Raw genomic sequence first — 18,868 nt, forward strand, 5'->3', positions numbered from 1 at the left:
TATGAAGTTATTGCTGAAGGCTTTTTTTCAAATTCATGCACTTGAATATTTTTAATCTTGATTTATATTGACTAAAACTAGAGACCCATGGTAGTTTAAATTGTGAAGACTGTGAGTCAGGTCCTGCAAACACTACTAGGCATATAATGGGATCATTCTCAGTATTAAGCACTACCTGACATTATTTGCAGTATCAAGTGCTACATTTGTCACTACAGAGGCTAGATACCTCTAGGGCAGCGTTTGTCAAACTGGGGTCTGTGAGGGTACTGCAAGGGGTCCGCTGACCCGACTGATCAATTTCTCCCCCTCCCTCCCAGCGCCTCCTGCATGCCGGGGAACAGCTGTTTAGCGGCGTGCAAGAGGCTCTGGGAGGGAGGGATAGGAGTGGGAATGGGGCACGCTCTGGGGAGGGGGCGGAATCATGTCTGGGGCTGCCGGCCCTGCGGATCAACTCCTCCCCCTCCCTCACAGTGCCTCCTGCACACCGCGGAACAGTTCGGAGGGAGGGAGAGGAGTGGGGACGGGGTGTGTTTGGGGGCGGAAAGAGATGGGGCCTTGGGGGAAGGGGTGGAGTGGGGCATGGCCTGGGCCTGAGCGGGGGAGTTTGGGGGTCCATGAAAAAATGTAAATCAAAATGGGGGTCCTCGGGTTGCTAAAGTTTGAGAACTGTTGCTCTAGGGGTATGTCTACACTGTACACTCCTTACGGCACTGTGTTGAGTACATACTCTGCATGACCCTGGAGCATAGGTATAAATAGCAGTGTAGATGGTGAGGCACTGCTGAGGTGAGTAAAGACATGTTTTAACCCTTAGAATATGTACCCTACAGGGCTCTCTACACACTCAAACAGTGCCTCCCCCGTCTACATTACTATTTTTAGCAGGGTAGCGTCCCACTGAAAGTCTTTTCCTTCCACAGGGAGCTACCAGAGCCTTTCCCTGCCACTGGGAAAGACTGGCAGCAGGCTGGAGCCTTTCCCCACTGCCCCTTTCACCTGGCCAGAGCCTTTCCTCATGCAGTGAAAGACTTGGGCAGTCAGGAAAGGCTCCACCAGCAGCTCCCAGCCCCTCCCATGCCCTCAGGCTAGAGCCTTTCCTCATTGCAGTGAAATGCAAGGGAGTTGCCAGAGCCTTTCACTGATGTACACACGCTAGACACTGCAGTGTGGATGCAGCTTGCTTTTCATTGCAGTGTGTGGCGACGCATATCCTATGCACTGCCAGTGATGTGGCGTGTAGACATAGCCTAAAAAATGCACCAGTATTCACAAAAAGAACTTTCTTTGGTGTAGAAGGGATCAAACTGGGCCAAAAGGCCTCCAAATACCAAGGAAGCGAGCAACATCTCTGCAGCATGCTCCCTTTGGCCTCAGAAACTGGAGGAAGTATTAAAACTGTGGGTTTTTTTGGTGAGGGGGAGGGCTGTTCAATGTCTTTGGATTGGTTGGGTGGAGGTGGAACTAGGGTACAGCTACTTTCCTTAAATCTGTTCTTTGCTTATGACTGGTGGAGCTAGCAGTAACTGGCTTTCACATATTCAACTTTCTATTGGAGAGAAAAATAAAACAAGATTGCCCAGTTAGCCAATGGCAATGTGTCTCCTAGAAAGGTTGCATAAAATCAAAATTTAAAAAAAAAAAATTTAAATTTAAATTAGAAAACAGGTTTATTTTAAAAAAACTTATTTAAAACTAAATTTGAAATTGACAACCTATATGAAGATGTAAACTTACCATAACCTATTACAATCATTTAAATAATAAAAATAATATTAAGCACTACATATTTACTGCCAAGTTTTAAGGAAAGTCAACTGAAATGGTAGAAGTCACTGACTAAGCCCCTGGAAATGGGGTTTGCTAAGTGTTAAACCAGCTTTTGACAGCAGATACTTACGCAGGTGCAGAGAGAATATTTTCTTAATTTCAGTTTGTTCAACTAGTTCAGTTCAATGACTTGTTCATTCAGGGGTGGGCACGCTATGGCCCATGGGCCACATCTGGCCCGTCAGACATTTTAATCCAGCCCTCGAGCTCCCACCGGGGAGTGGAGTCTGGGGCTAGCCCTGCTCCAGCCGGGGAGTGGAGTTGGAGACTTGCCCCACTCTGCACGTGCCATGGCTCCGCACAGCTCCTGGAAGCAGTGGCATGTCCCCCCTCCAGGACCTATGCGTAGAGGCAGCCAGGGAGCTCCGAATCTTGCCCGCACCCCAAGCGCCACCCCCTCAACTCCCATTGTCCGGGAACCTGCCTGCAGACAGGGCATTGTGCAGTTGCTTGGCTGTGCCTCTGCGTAGGAGCCGGAGGGGGGACATGCTGTTTCCAGCAGCTGCAGGGGGTGGCACCTGCGGATGGGGCAGCGCGCAGAGCTGCCTGGCCACGCCGTCACGTAGGAGCCAGAGCGGGGACATGCCACTGCTTCCGGGAGCTGCTTGAGATAAGTGCCGCCCAGAGCCTGCACCCTTGAGTCCCATCCCCTGCGCCCCAGCCCTGACCCCCCCGCCCTCGAACCCCTTGGTCCCAGCCCAGAACACCCTCCTGCACCCCAAACCCCTCATCCCCAGCTGGACCCCTCAGCCCCCCACCCTAGCCTGGAGCCCTCCCCCCCCCACACCCTGAACTCCTATTTTCTGGCCCCACCCCAGAGACCTAACCCTCAGCCGGAGCCCTCACCCCCCCTCCCACACCCCAGCCCCAATTTCGTGAGCATTCATGGCCCGCCATACAATTTCCATACCCTTTTTGCCCTCAGGCCAAAAAGTTTGCCCACCCCTGCTATAGGGGCATATTGGGTAGACTTAAATCAAAGCAACGGAAATCACTGATTTTAATCATGATTTAAAAAAGCAGGAAAGATTGATTTAAATCATCAATCTAAACCGGAGATGTGCAAACTACAGCGGCCCGCAGGACCGTCCTGCCCAGCCCCTGAGCTTCTGGCCAGGGAGGCTGGCTTCCGGCCCCTCTCCTGCTGGCCCCCCCTTCCCCGCAGAGCCACACCGCTGCATGGGCAGTGCTCTGGGCGGCAGAGCAGCGCGCTCCCGCTGAGCAGAGCGGCAGCGTGTCTGGCTCTGGCGTGGCAGCCAGACTTAAGTGGTAAGTGGGCCGGGGCTGGGGGGTTGTATAAGGGGTGGGGGGCCCCGGGGGGCAGTCAGGGAGCAGGGGCCAGTTGAATGGGGCGGAGGTTCTGGGGGTGCGGGGAGGGTGGTCAGGGGATGGGGAACAGAGGGGGGTTGGATAGGTGTGGGATCCCAGGGGGCCTGTCAGGGGGCGGGGGTGTGGATGGGGTTGGGGCAGTCAGGGGACTGGGAGCGGGGGGGTTGGATAGGGGGTAGGGTCCCAGGCGGCAGTTAGGGGTGGGGGGTCTCGGGAGGGGGCAGTTAGGGGACAAGGAGTGGGGGGGGGGGGTTGGATGGGTTGGGGGTTCTGAGGGGGGGCGGGAAGTGGGAGGGGGCGGATGGGGGTGGGGGCAAGGCTGTTTGGGGAGGCACACCCTTCCCTACCCGGCCCTCCATCCAGTTTTGCAACCCCAATGTGGCCCTCGGGTCAAAACGTTTGCCCACCCCTGATCTAAACCATGTTTTGCATTTGGACTTTTGAGTTATTTCCTAAAGAAAAACTGAGTCTCATTGCTTGGTAACCATTAAAACATATTGATTTGCAACTAAATAATAGCCTTTATACTGAATTTGGTGTTCCTTTTTCCTAACTAGATGGTTACGCTACATGCATACACATTTATTTGAGCAATTATATAACTTAACTTACATGTATTCAGATTCTTAATTTTTATTTCATATTGTTAGAAAATGGTGAATGGTGCATTTCCTATTTATTAGATAATTTTTTTATTTGTGATGTGTGTCAAGCTCTATTTGGAAGGAAATTCAATTAAAATGCACAAAAACATTTAATTTTTTTTAATGAATAAAACTACCATAAATGTGCTGGATACAGAAGGAAAAATACTTACCAAAACATATTTTGCAATTAAATTTAACTTATTTATTAATCAAAGGAAGTATTATTTGTAGGTTTGTAAACTGAACTGATTATTTTTAGTCACTATGTCCCTTCAAGATTTTAGAACTAAGATCTTATCCTCTCACACACAGTTATTATTCTTAAACTGGAAGAAGAAAACAAGCTTTCCTGCTTTTTTCAACTGCCAATTGGTTTCTTAACAGTGTGTTGCCAACTGCAGTGGGGTGGGACATGGGAGCGCTGGTGTGCCCTAGAATGTAGTGAATAGAGATTCGTATCAGGTTGCTACATCTAATTATGTTTAAAACTTTTTTTCACTGTTAAGCATTCGGGTTGCAGTGGAAGCATTTATGCAACTCCCATATAGAGCGAAAAAGTTTAGACTGTACTGCACAAAGCCAGTCACTTTGCGTATAGATTTCTGTGAAGACGCTTCAGAAATAGTGTAAGTATGGCTTGAGAGAAATATAGTGTACTATAAGCAAAATTAGTAAATACATTTTCTAGTTAAATGCACAGCTTAATTGAGAAAAAAAAGAAGAAATTAATTTTTATAATCCACCTTTTGATGGTTTTTTTTCCTCCTTAGTAGGGTCTTTGAGATTGCTATTGGATTTTGGCATTGCTATATATCTGTACCACTCATGCAGTGGCTGCTATTTTTTTCGGTTGCAAAGGACTGGATAGGATTCCTTTGTGAGAGAGCTTGTGGTTGAGTAGTAAAAACACCTCAGTTCCTGGTGGCCTTGGGCGTGATCATGTGCCCAAAGCTCTGAATGGCTGAAGTAGCACAGGTTAAGGTCCCTGCTTAGCAAATGATCAACAGCAGGAAACCAACTCAGTATAAAGTACTAACACAAGGCTGACCCAAGTGGTTTGTTTGTTTGTTTGTTTATTTTTTTTGGTAGTATTCTGTTTGGTTTGGAAGAGGGAATATATGTAACTTAAGTTACATTATATGTGTATCAGGTGTTATAATCGTTATAATGGGCCATCTGTATAGGAAGTGGGAGGTGATAAGGCATTCGCGACTTAAATAAGGAGCTGTTAAATGGTGTACTTTTTTATTTTTTTGGACCCTTAAATATTTTAACAAGGATTCATGTTGCATTAAATTGTGGACTCTGTCGGAGACTTTTGTCATACCTGTTAAACATTATTTCACATGTTTATTTTATTAAAAGTAATTAATGTGCTCTTACCATTTAATTGCCTGTTCTGTTTTTTGGAGACTAACGTTCCTTCACTTTCTTTGAGGGTATAGACCAACGTGTTTTGTCTTTTACTAATATACAATCAGTGGACCATATTGTGTTCAGCAATTCTAAATCAGTAATGTGCAATTCCTCTTGATGGCAGGGCTGGAAAAAGTAGCTGTGATCAACTAGACTGAACTCATGCACAGTGTAGTAAACTTCTTAAAGTATTCCTATTATATTGTATCTAATCTGTTCTTTGTTTTTTTCTAGTGGTGATGCTTCAACTGCCATCCTTGGTAGTATGCTATAATTGATATAGCTGTTAAAATATTTTTCATAATTTCATTCAAGTGTACTATCATATAAAATAGTGATGTGTGAAAAATCATCTGTTTTATGTTAGAGTGAGATAATCGATCTTGTTTATATCTTTCTAGACCTGCAAAGAGATGGGACAGTGCTGCTATTCAGTACTTTCAAAACCTTCTAAAAGGTAAAGAAAAATACAGTTACAACCAAGAATGTTGTGGAAAAGATGCAGAGAAATCAAAATGAACAGCTGGTTAACTTATTATAGGAAGTGTTACAATCTTGTCCAGTCTGCCTCTCTAGTTGGGCATCAGTCTGTTATAAAAGGACCCAAATCCTGGGCCCTGCATGCTTCTAAGCTCTGCTGGGTCTGGTTAGTGATTGGTTGCTGTTCCTAGCTCTAGGGGCCTGAGGCATACTTCTGGGTGCGATGCCCATTTCAACCCCCTTCTTGTGAAGTAGGACCTCGTAGTCTGGCTGCCTTAGACCCCAGAACCAGTGCCACAGCCTTCCTGAGCCCCCAGACACTTAGGCACATATCCCTAGAGTCCAACTGGCTATGGAAGCTCTGGTTTCTCAGTTAATCCCTTCAGGGACAACGTGACAGGAAGGCAAGGAACACAAGTTTAGCAAAGCAAGTTCTTAACACAGACACTTTACTCTTAACAAAGCACATGAGTTACAGATCTCTGGAAAATTAAGACAGTCCTGAATGTCGTCCCGTAGTCTCATCTCATTGCTACTGAGAGTCCTGAAGTCTGGTCTGTGTCCTTAGGCCTTGCAGCCCTATTGGACTTCCCTTTGTATAGTGTGGTCTGCTTGCCTGTGGTGGTGGGCGGCCTATTTCTTAGCAATGCAGCCATCTTTTTAAACTTGCCCATGTGCTCCTGGCTGAGGAGCTGTAGCCCTTTTATTGAACTCATGGATAGGCTGGTAGTTGAGAGAGTTGATGGCCCTTAACGGTTCTTTTGTTAATCCTCTGCTAGGGTGTCCCACACCATAGCATGAGCACATGTTGACCAAACTAGGCTGACCTTATCAGGATTAGACTGGTTTTCTGCACCACCTTGGTGTCATGTCATGACCCAATTTGGAGATTACAATGCAAAGTGAAGGTCGCAGTGAAGGTTACAATCCAAAATGGTGTTCACAGTGTGACACACATGTATCCCCAGTCTGTCACTGGAAATACTACAAACCTAGTAATTGATGTGCCAGAAGAAGGCAATAATAAATGCCTAAAACACTCGAAAGTGGAGATTTTGATATCTACTAGTATAAATTAGGGCTGTTGATTAACTTAACTCACGCGATTAACGCAAAAAAAAATCTCCAAAAAAAATGAATCGTGTTTAATTGCGCTGTTAAACAGTAGAATACCAATTGAAATTTATTAAATAGTTTTGGATGCTTTTCTACATTTTCAAATATATATATATATTGATTTCAATTACAACACAGAATACAAAGTGTGAAGTGCTCACTTTATTGTTATTATTAATATTATTTATTACAAATATTTGCATTGTAAAAATGATAAAGAAATAGTGTTTTTCAATTCACCTCATACAAATACCATAATGCAATATCTTTATCATGAAAGTGCAACTTACAAATGTAGATTTTTTTGTTACGTAACTGTACTCAAAAAAACCAAAACAATGTAAAACTTTAGCGCCTACAAGTCCACTCAGTCCTACCTCTTGTTCACTAAGACAAACCAGTTTGTTTACACTTAGAGGAGATAATGCTGCCTGCTTCTTATTTATAGTGTCACCTGAAAGTGAGACCAGGCATTTACATGGCACTTTTGTAGCTGGCATTGCAAGGAATTTAAGTGCCAGATAAGCTAAACATTCTCATAGACTTTAAGGTCAGAAGGGACCAGTATGATCATCTAGTCTGACCTCCCGCATGATGCAGGCCACAAAAGCTGACCCACCCCCTTTCCCTTGACTCAGCTGTTGACGTCCCCATATCTTGTGATTAAGGACTTCAAGTCGCAGAGAATCCTCCAGCTAGCGACCCCCGCCCCATGCTGCGGAGGAAGGCGAAAAACCTCCAGGGCCTCTGCCAATCTACCCTGGAGGAAAATTCCTTCCCGACCCTAAATATGGCGATCAGTAGAACCCCGAGCATTCAGGCAAGATTCTCCAGCCAGACCCTCATTGACCATTGATACTATTTACCAGCGATGGCATGCTGTTGATTAATTGACTAAAATCACGTTATCCCATCAAACCATTCCCTCATATGCCCCTTCATGCTTTCATGTCGCTTGGAATGGTGGTTGAAGCATGAAGGGACATGTGAATCTTTAGCGCATCTGGCATGTAAATATCTTGCAATCCAACTACAGATGTGCCATGCAAACACCTGGTGTCACTTTCAGGTAACGTTGTAAACAAGAAGGGGGCAGCATTATCTCCTGCAAATGTAAACAAACTTGTTTGTCTGAGCGATTGGCTGAAAAAGAAGTAGGATGGAGTGGACATGCAGGCTCTAAAATTTTACATTGTTTTATTTTTGAGTGCAGTTGTTTTGTACATAATTCTACATTTGTAAGTGCAACTTTCATGATAAAGAGATTGCACTACATTATTAGGTGAATTGAAAAAACTATATTTTGTTTTTTACTGTGCAAATATTTGTAATAAAAATAATATAAAGTGAGCACTGTACACTTTGTATTCTGTTGTAATTGAAATCAATATATTTGAAAATGTAGAAAACATTCAAAATTTTTAAATAAATGGTATTCTATTCTTTAACAGTGCGATTAATTTTTGTAATCGCTTGACAGCCGTAGTATAAATCATGGATTAGTTACAGTTGATATACAGTATTGGGCGAAGACCACTTTGAAGTTATTCAGGCTCTGAAAGGAAGTAAATTACGTGCAACAGCATCCTTGTGGGAAGATGGTTGTGCGTATAATAGAGATGTCAGCTGTGACTCCATTTTTAAGGTTACATTGAGATTTGCCTTGAGGGACTAAAATTTCTCTGTTCTAAACTTTATAGTACAGATTGTGATCCATCAATTATCTTATTTGGATACATGGACATAATTCTAATTAGTTTTAGTTTACAAAACTAGTATGAAATCAATATATTGCAAAAACATGGCTGCAGTTAGGTATCAGTTGAAGTTTTTGACTCTGCTACGGTATGGCAGTGCTTTGTCTTTAAATACGCCTATGTATACATCTTAATGAAATTGCTTTAATCCTAGTGTAGAAAGAAGCAATGAAAACATTGCAAGAAATCTATGATGGGGAATTAGTTGGTATTAAACATTTTTCCTCCTTTAATGTTGTGTTTTGGTGCTTCTGTTCTGTTTTATTACACTTAGGAACCAGCCAGATTGAGGCAAAGTTATGTGCTATAGAAGATGACAATTTTGATGTTTATCTTTATGTAACAATAAAAGATGAAAAGGTAAAGTATCTTACACTTACAAATCCGTCCACCTGCAGATCTATGCTCATACAGTATTTTGCAAGTCAATGTGGTCACATTAGTATGTGATCAATTTATTGAGAATCAAGTTTTTTTAATTCTGGATGAGCTACAGTAATATTAACTTCTGTCAGTTATTGTAAAAGCTAAAATTAAGGATTTAATGGGGCTTTTATTGTAAGTCCCTGGTGCTCATAGCTCCCTGAAAAGTTTTTCATTCTTTGTTCCAGTGCAAAAATCCTTCAGCCATTTTTTGTTTATAGGAGAGTGAATGAAGTGCACTTTTCAGAACTGTAAGAAATATTTTGTTTATCAGTTATGCTAAAAATGGTTAACTGGAGAAAAACACTTATAGTTTTGCTTGGAATAGTTTTGAATATGTAGCCTCTTTGTGGTTTTGTGTGTGTGGGACGGGGAAGGGAATACTTAACTTTTAAATAATAGTTCAAATGAGCATCTGCCTCTTTATGAATCAGAATGCATAGTTTCTGACCTGGCTTGATAGTTCATGGGGCTACTGCTGAAACAGACTGCAGGAGGGAAAATTGTAAATGTGTGATTGATATACACAAAGTGTTTCGATGTGATGTCTTTTTGGGAGGCCGAACAGGTTCTTCTAAAATAAAACCTTGGCTCTCTGACTGTTTGCCCATTTTTTTAGAAATTAACCTTTTTTTTTTTTTAAGGTGCCTTTTGTGCTGCCTTTAGTGCTGTTTTTTTTAATCATGCTTGTCATTTATAATGGGAGTGCATGATTTTCTGATTTACTTAATATGGACATTTGGCTGTTCAAGGACAGCAATTTAGAAGGAATCCAAAATTCTGTTCATTACTATTGTGCTACTCAATAAATTACCTGAAACTCCAGCTTCTTAAAAAAAAATTCCCAAGAACAACAAAGAACATATGCTCAGAAAAGAGTTTACCTAGCTGAGAATACTTCTCTCATTCACTTCAATGGGAATTGAGAGTTGTCAGTAACTGAGAGAAGCAGGCTTGGTCTACACTAAACCCCCAAATCGAACTAAGGTACTCAACTTCAGCTACGTGAATAACGTAGCTGAAGTTCAAAGTACCTTAGTTCGAACTTACCTCGGTCCACACGCGGCAGGCAGGCTCCCCCGTCGACTCCGCGGTACTCCTCTCGCTGAGCTGGAGTACCGCAGTCGACGGCGAGCACTTCCGGGTTCGACTTATCGCGTCCAGACAAGACGCGATAAGTCGAACCCAGAAGTTCGATTTCCAGCTGCCGAACTAGCGGCTGGGTATAGACGTACCCTCAGTCTGCTGCTGTTTAGGTGTCTAAATATGAATGTCAGTATCTGAATTAGGTACCCATGTTGGAAAATGTTGGCCTTAAGTACTTTCCATGATGTCTGTTTTCACTTATTTTAGACTGCTAACTGTTATAGCTATTGCAAGTTTGTGGCTTAACTTAAGTCCACTGCTTTGCAACAGTAACCGTCTGTGACAAGAGAGGTGAATTGGCTCTTTGGCAGATTCTCCTTAGTTTGCATATTCTTGCATGTATTCATCATAATATTTGCTTACATTAGTGACCAAAATATATTTTTACTATTTTGGCTACCAAGGTAAAGCTGAATGAATGAGCTAGATTACATTCCCTCTTGTGCACTTTAAAATAATTGCTTGCTAATTTCCAACTAGTTATTACCTGTGCAATATCATTGAAGCCAATGGAGGCTGTGGTTGTCACTGATAATGACGTTTACAGACAACAGGGTTGCACAGACATAGTTTGGCCTGCCATTGCTATTAGTGATGTATGAGAAGGAAAGAAATCAGCTTGACTTTCCAGTCACAATGAGCTTTCAGGGCTCACAGAAGAAAACCATTGTATGTTGTCTGAGCACATTTGCTGCAGAATTTAGTAAGTGACAGTAAGCATGAACCCCATAATGTTATTTTTGCAAAGTCACTTTTCAGAGTAGAACTGCACTCTAAAGTGCCAACATACTAACTACTAGAAATGAATTTCCCTTTTTGTTTTGCTATTAAAAGGATATTCTGCTGAAAATGTCCACAAATAGACCTTTGCTCGTTTTCATGGCTATGCTATGGCAGGCAAATCTTTAACTATATTCCAAATATACATTGTGAATTTTCAATTGATTACTTTTTTGTACTTTATCTTCATGTATAGGAAATGTGTTGTTTTGTAGATATGTGTTAATGATGATCTCGTTGCAAAGAACTTTGCTTGTTATGTGATGACTAAAGAAAACACAGTTAATTCTGCCAAAAGTCAAAAGCCATGGTCCTCATTAAGTCTGAAGTCTTCTCCAGAGAAAGTGATCAGTCCTGCACTTGCTCTTTGGCCAATGTTAATGCAGGGGAAGGTACACAATAATCTTGAAACAAGTGAGTACAATGTATACTTACTCCTTCTGAATCCCAGTATAGTTTCCAAAAAAGGGAGTGGGACATTAACTCAGCACTATATTGACATAAATTGTGTGTTGGTTGCACTGGGTGACATAATTTCTATTCCAAAAGCCACTCTTTTCACCTGAACACAACTCAGTCCCCTTGTTAAATCTAGTGAAATAGTAGCAGTCTTCTAGGTTTAAAAGTTTGCTGGATCTTGTTCCTGAGATCAGGAAATAGGCACTTTGTATTTCTAGTATAATGTGAGGTGTTCAGGTCTCTTTTTAGGCTATATGTGTCTACAGTCCAAAGACACTGTAGAATCTTAAGGAGCACAAGTAATAGAATGTTATATGAAATACATGCAGGGCCATCTGCTTAAAAAATGTGGAAGCTTGATAATACACAAAATTTACATAGCAAAAAATCCTTGGATAAGTGTCTTCAGCAGTACCTGTTCTTCCAACTTTAGCTTTTTCTTTCTATCTGTCCCATTTCTCTGTCTGCCTTACCAGTTTCCAGCTTTCGCTGTCTCTCCTCTTGTCTTTGTTATTAGTTCCACTGATTACCTTTGGAGGAGGAAGTCCTGGGACCTTGCTGAATTATATCATAAGTTCATTCATTCTTCTCTCTGCTCTCCTGAAACCATCATACTGTTCTATAATCCTATCCTGTGCTTCTGTTTCTTGCAGCTCTTCATCACTCTCAGCTTTCTGCGCAAAGCTTCTTGTTTTCACCTTTAAGGCCCTTTGTGGCCTGTTGTTGCCAGAAACTGGGACTGGATGACAGGGGATGCATCACTCGATAAATTGCCTTGTTCTCTTCATTCCTTGTAAAGCATCTGGTACCAGCCACTGTCAGAAGATAGGATATTGGGCTAGATGTACCATTGGTCTGAGCCACTATGGCCATTCTTATGTCCTACCTCATCTCTTATTCACAGTTGCAATGTTGATTTCTGCGTCAGCTCTGCTAGTCTTGATTGTGCCTAACCGTTGATTGCACTGAAATTGTTCACTACTAGTAGCAGCTAAATAACTTTAGAATTTTGTAATATTTTTAAAATAAAGGTTAATGTGTTCAAGTATTTATATTGTCAATATTACTATTGGCAGTTTAAGTCAAGAGGAGCTGTGGGAGCTCAGCTCTGTAAATATCAGACCCTCTAGAGCAGGGGTCAGCAACCTTCCGAATGCGGCCCATCAGAGTAATCTGCTGGTGGGCCGTGAGATATTTTGTTTACGTTGACCATCCGCAGGCACGGTGCCCCCGGAGCTCCCAGTAGCTGCGGTTCACTGTTCCTGGCCAATGGGAGCTGCGGGAAGTGGTGCAGTCCGCAGGGACATGCTGGCCACTGCTTCCAGCAACTCCCATTGGCCGGGAACAAGGAACCGCGGCCACTGGGAGCTGCAGGGAGCCATGCCTACAGACGGTCAATGTAAATAAAATGTCTTGCAGCCTGCCAGCAGATTACTCTGATGGGCCACGTGCCGAAGGTTGCCGACCCCTGCTCTAGAGTATGTCTACACTACAATTAAAAACCTGCATCTGGCCCGTTCCAGCTGACTTGGGGTCATGGGGCTCAGGCTACGGGGCAGTTTAATTGCAGTGAAGAGATTTGGGCTTGGAATGGAGTCCAGCCTGTAGGACTCTGTGAGGTAGGAGGGCCCTAAAGCTTGGGCTGCAGCCCAAGCCCGGATATCTACATTGCAATTATACAGCTTGAGCCCCGTGAGCCCAAGTAAACTGGCCTGGGCCAGCCACAGGTTGTTAATTGCAGTGTAGACATAGTAGTCCAAAATTTTTAAAAGTGCATGCACTGCCCTGTGGGTACGATACAAGCTTTAGAAGTATGCACACTCTTCATAAAAGTAGCTAAATGTCTTAAGATTTTATACAATTAATTAGGAAATTTTGCTTTTTGAGGTTCTTTATAGCCCTGTTATATATCATGTATGATTTCATATACATATGGTGATTTTTAATAATAAAAACAAATATATTTTTGAGAGCTATTATAGTAGCTGTAGTTGTGGTTGTAAAGTATAATCATACGTGTCCTCTAGGTGGTGATGCTTCTAATTTTTTTCTTGAAAAGACATGCAGAAAAATTGCTGCACCTGCTCTTAATGGAAAAACTGAGTCTGTAAGTATTGCATACCCATCTTTCAAAAATAACTTGAAATTAAAATTTGCATAAAATGTGATGTTCAAAAGTGCTCTTTAATGTAAAGTTCATTTATGTCCTCTGCAGTTGCTTATATTAGTACTAAATTAAAGATAAATTGCATAAAATCATAGAAATGTAGGTCTGTAAAGGATCTCGAGTAGTCATCAAGTCCAGTCCTTGCTCGGTTGACAGCACCAAGTAAACTGAAACCATCCCTGATGTGTTAGTCCAACCTGTTTTTAAAAAGCCCCCAATGAGGGGGATTCCACAAACTCCCTTGGAAGCCTATTCCAGAGTTTAACTACTGCTATAGTTAGTTAGAAATTTTTTCCTAATATCCAACAGAAATCTGCTTTGCTGCAGATTGAACCGTTACTACTTATCCTATTTTCAATGGGCATGGAGAACAAGTGATCACTGTCCCCTTTGTAGCTTCCCTTAACATATCTGAAGATATTCATCAGGTCCTTCTCAGTCTTCTTTTCTCAAGAGTAAACATGCCTAGTATTCTCAATATTTCCTTATAGGTCAGGTATTCTAAACCTTTTACCATTTTGTTGCTTTCCTCTGGACTCTCTCCAATTTGTCCATAGCTTTCCTAAAGTGTGGCACCCAGAATTATACACTGTTTTCCAGTGCTGAGTACCAGTGCTGAGTACAACTCTTGTGAATACCCTCCAGAATATTAGTCTTTTTTGCAGCTGCATCGCATTGTTGACTCATTCAATTTGTGATCTACTGTAACATCTAGATCCTTTTCAGTAGTACTACTGCCTAACCAGTTATTTCCCATTTTATAGTTATGCATTTGATTTTTCCCTTATGTGAAATACTTTGCACTTGTCTTTATTGAATTTCCTCTTGTTGAATTCAGAGCCTTTCTCCAATTTGTCAAGGTTGTTTTGAATTCTAATCCTACCCTCCAAAGTGTTTGTAACCTCTTGCAGCTTGGTGTCATCTGCAAATTTTATAAGCATACTCTCCATTCCATTATACAAATCATTAATGTAACACAGTGAAGAGTACAACACCCAATACAATTATTCAAGCTACTACTATATATTAATGTATCTCAAACCAACATTCAAATTTTCCCCAAATCAGATTTCTTGGAGGGCTTGCTTCTTGACTCTTCATGTTTTACACTTGTCAAGAGAGGGGTCTCTAGGCTCATAGACTCTGTCACTTGAACTTCTGTTTGTATGTACATACACAGTCTGTTTCTCTGTTGCATGTGCAGCCATGAAGTTGTAGCTCACATTTGAAAATTTGATGTGAAATGGCAGTCAGGGGTAAGGAACAGAGTTAAAAGGATGCAAATTTATTTCTGTCAGAAAAACTTTTACTTGCTACCCCGATAGGTAGCATATTACAGCACTTAATGCGTAATCTGTTTCACTGTTTCTTTATATAGTCAGTCTGTTTCCCTGGTTCTTTTGTGTGGGTCTTTCACACAGTATCATGGGAAAATACTTAAAAAATAGGAGAATTTGATTTTAAAGCCACAAAAATACTGAGGGGATTTGAGGACAGGCATCCCATTTTGTGAAGCCACCTATACTTTGGGTGAGTATGTCCTTTTAAGGTTGGTGATGGTATGATAACGGATTAATTTCTAGATTTATTTGGTGTTTAAGCTTTTTTTAACTGCAATAGTCTGAATGTCTAACTTCTTAAAAGATCTTCAGTGTTCTGATAATGTTGGTGTGAATTATTAATCTGTTTGCATCTTCTCTTAATTCTGAAACAAAAATGAACTATTTTTGTTTTTTAAATCTATTGTTTGTTCTGTTCTATTCTTTCAAAAATGTGAAATTAACTTTGTCTCGTCTTACTGTGGCCGTTATTGGGGAATTGCAGCTTTTGTTTTTTTAGCTGGAAGTGGTTGTGGTCTTGCATTAGAAACAAAACCAATCTTATCATGCGTAATTTTTCACACGGAATAATGATTTTCTAAAGCACTCGTCCTCAGGGCAGTGACAACATATATATCTATTTTTTGTCTTGTTTTGTTAGACTGTCAGAGCAACTGTAGGTTTCTCTTTGAAGGAAAATATAAATATTTCTGCACAGCCTACTGTGCAGGTAAACAGGTATGATTCAAATATTCTTGTCTTTTTTGTTAACAGTTTTTGTATGTAACAATAATACAAATCCCAAAGTGTTTTCAGCCAAAATTAGTGGTTACATTTAAACAGAGAGAATTGAATGCAGTTTAGCTAGGCAAACATCAACTAAGTGTAAGTATTGGCATTTTACATCTATTAGATGAATTTTCAGTCTTTTGTAACAAAGTGTTTTTGTATACCTCTGTAAGTTCATGCAATAACTTTTATTCTAGTGCCTTAAATGAAAACATAATTAAAAAACAACTAAAGGAGATAAAGAACACAATGAAAAAAGTGGCTCTGTGAAGTATATTTTCCCCCTTATTCCTTTTTCCTTTTCCCTTTTAAATACATAGCAAGTGCATGAAAAGAAAGCCAAATGAGTGAATTAGGCAGTTGAAGCCAGACTCAGTCGGTTGTTTCCCTTTTTGAAATTTCAAAACCCCTTTTTCTTGGATTAAGTTTGATTTAGTTCTCTGTATCCTGAGAAATTAGCTATTGAGATTTGAGTGATGGTTCCCTTAACTGATTGTTATAGGTCAAAGGCAAGTATTAAATTCTGAACATCTTGATTTATTAGTAACAACAATTTCTGTTTTCTTGTGAATTTCTGCAGCTCTTTAAAGGGAATTTAAAGTCTTTGCATACATGCTAGACATTTGAAATATTTCACAGCATACTAATGTGTATATATATAATAATTTTAAGTGAAGTTAAAAACTGGTTGTGATGGTGTTTGGAAAAGGACATCATTGTTTCATAAATGTTGGATTTAATACTTAAACACTTTTTCAGGCTCCTGCAGTTCTTGAATTCTGATTCTTTGAAAACTGATGATATTCATTATGAACAGCAGGTACTTCTAAAACTTAACTTAATATTTTTATTGTATAAACTTCACTACTAAGCTCTTTATGGCCTTGTAATTGTACATTGTTTGTTCTCAAATGAGTCCTATTTTAAAATATATTAAATACTTTCTTATAAAAAGTTTAATAGGACACAAGAATGGCATTATCATTAGACAAGATATGTATAATCATGCCCTCATATTCAGAACCTAATTGTTAGCATTTATCCTGGCATTCATAGTTAGCCCAGATTTTTAATATGTTGACAGTTTTTTTTATTTCATGATCTAACAAAAACAACCATGCAAGTGCACTGAGTCTGCATGGTTAAGAAAAGGTGTGCAGATTTTTGGCAAAATATTTAAAAAAAAAAAAAAAAAAAAAAGATTTTCAAAAATTGCCTCTGCACCTTCCAAGTTTCATTATGCATGCCACTATCATCTCTCAGCTTTGAAACCATATACAAATGCAATACCTATTGGGGTAATGCAACTGTTCAGCAGAACATTTAAGTCTGAACACATGAAAAAAGTATGCAGAGTCCCACTTTCTTTGGTGAGCTATACTAATGAGAATATGCAGAAGCACTTAAACTGGCAAGTAGCCTTTCTTACTCGTAATTCTACTAAAAATACTAAATACTAAAAATGTAAAATTTAAATAAAATGTACTCTTTGGCCACTTTTGTGGGGTAGCATATGAAATAATTTTTTGACATTTTTTTGTTAGTGTTTTCTAAATGATGTGTGTACTTTCAGGAGTTTCAAAAGATTAATACAGCACAACCTCCCATTGTTCTCAGCAACAAAATAGAGCCAAGATCAGTTCTTGAAACAACACCACTTTTGGTAGATCTGAAAAAGGTAATATTAACATTTATTGTTTGATACACTGAAGATATTAAAGGATGGTTCTGATGCCCCACCACACTCCTCAAATATTAAAGGACTCCATTTTTTAAAAAGAGGGGCAGGAGTGAACAGCAAGTGTGTTCATTTTAAAAAAAATTAATACTACTTTGAGACTGTACTCAAATTTCCAGCCCCTGCCTCTATTTCTTGGTGGAGGTGGGAGCTAGGAGATTGTCTGAGCAATTCTCTTTCTTAAAATAAGCAATGAACAGGCAGATCCTCCCAGCCTCTTTGGGAACCTCTGTATGGGAAAAGGGCATTCGCCTATATGTGTCTCATCCAAGAGGCATAGAGGGGAATATATCTGTATGTATTCCCCGTGCTTAACATGGACAGCCAGATTCCTGGGGAACTGTTTTGGGGGTCAAAGCCAGCAATAAGCAGGAGATGGACAGGGAAGGTGTTGATGACAGTAGTGTCTTTTTCTCAGAATTTAGAGTGGGAGAGGATGGAATTTATTACCTGAGTGCCCTAACTACTACTTTTAACACAGAGATCCTTCATTTCATGGCTTCCATTTTCACTTCATCCACTGATTACTTCAGGGTAATTTTGAATGTGTTCAGGTGAGATTCAGATCCCATTATTGAGCATATTATCTCAACAAATCCTTCAATGACTGGATGTTAAGGGTCAGTTTGGTTTTTTTTGTGAAGTGGACAAAAGCTTTTAAATACACCCAGTTTATTATTTCATTCAACACCAACTATATCCAAGAGAAGTATATGGAGCTGGTTGAATTTTTCATAGCAGGTCAGTCTCCTCACTGATTTTACTTTGGCTTATTTGATCAAAAGGATCTCATTGATGGTAGCTGGCCTCAGAAGGGTTCCTGAGCAGTGGTTCTTCAAGTAATGTCCCCATGGGTGCTACGCTTGCAGGTGTGGCAGTGCCTGGGATCAAATATCTTCATCAATAGTGCCCGTCGGACCACACATGCGCTGTAAGCGGGATGTGTATATAACACTGTACAGTTCAACCGCCCTCAGTTCCTTCTCTACCGCCTTTGGTCTGGGATGGAATCCAGAGCAGAGTCCACTTCTCCTGTTCCCTCAGTAGCTAGTGCCTTACCTGTACGTTGTAGTGTAGTTAGTGCTACTTCTCCTTCTCCTTTCTTCAATCTAAAAAAGCCATTTTTTTATTTTAACTTTACCTTTACAATTATTTCAATAGCTTAGGTTTTCATTTTCCCGTCTTTCCAGTCTAGGAAGCTTTGTTCCCTCACCCTTATACCCAGATCCCCAGGGTATAAGAGGTATGCCCCTCTGGGGCCACTTTCTTGGTAATGAACAGCAACCCACAGTGTATTTGCTGTCTCAGAGAGGGACACGTCCCACAAAAGTGTCCCAATGCCGTGGCATAACGGCCAGAAAAGGACAGACATTTGGTTAAAATTTTTCCTCATGGAGAAATCACTGTGACCTGCATTGGACCCGGGCCCAGACTCCGCTCCTGTGAGGCCCTCACGCTCTGCCAGGTCGTCT

At 40.8% G+C, this 18,868-nt stretch overlaps 1 protein-coding gene across 19 annotated transcripts in view; it reads left to right on the top strand.

Moving 5' to 3' along the window:
- Nucleotides 1-18,868, top strand: part of TDRD12 (tudor domain containing 12) — a 153,924-nt gene that overhangs the window by 8,261 nt on the left and 126,795 nt on the right. For 15 of the 19 annotated variants that reach the window (XM_065567160.1, XM_065567159.1, XM_065567165.1 and 12 more), the window contains 8 exons: nt 4,313-4,432; nt 5,624-5,679; nt 8,850-8,935; nt 11,140-11,338; nt 13,411-13,490; nt 15,531-15,607; nt 16,418-16,478; nt 17,232-17,336. In XM_065567160.1, the coding sequence (XP_065423232.1) occupies nt 4,313-4,432; nt 5,624-5,679; nt 8,850-8,935; nt 11,140-11,338; nt 13,411-13,490; nt 15,531-15,607; nt 16,418-16,478; nt 17,232-17,336 (784 nt within the window). The remainder of the gene's footprint in view (nt 1-4,312; nt 4,433-5,623; nt 5,680-8,849; nt 8,936-11,139; nt 11,339-13,410; nt 13,491-15,530; nt 15,608-16,417; nt 16,479-17,231; nt 17,337-18,868) is intronic. The other 4 variants (XM_065567175.1, XM_065567173.1, XM_065567176.1 and 1 more) reach the window with 1 other exon arrangement.

The sequence above is a fragment of the Chrysemys picta genome, chromosome 14 (assembly GCF_011386835.1).
Source record: "Chrysemys picta bellii isolate R12L10 chromosome 14, ASM1138683v2, whole genome shotgun sequence".
Classification (NCBI taxonomy): domain Eukaryota; kingdom Metazoa; phylum Chordata; order Testudines; family Emydidae; genus Chrysemys; species Chrysemys picta.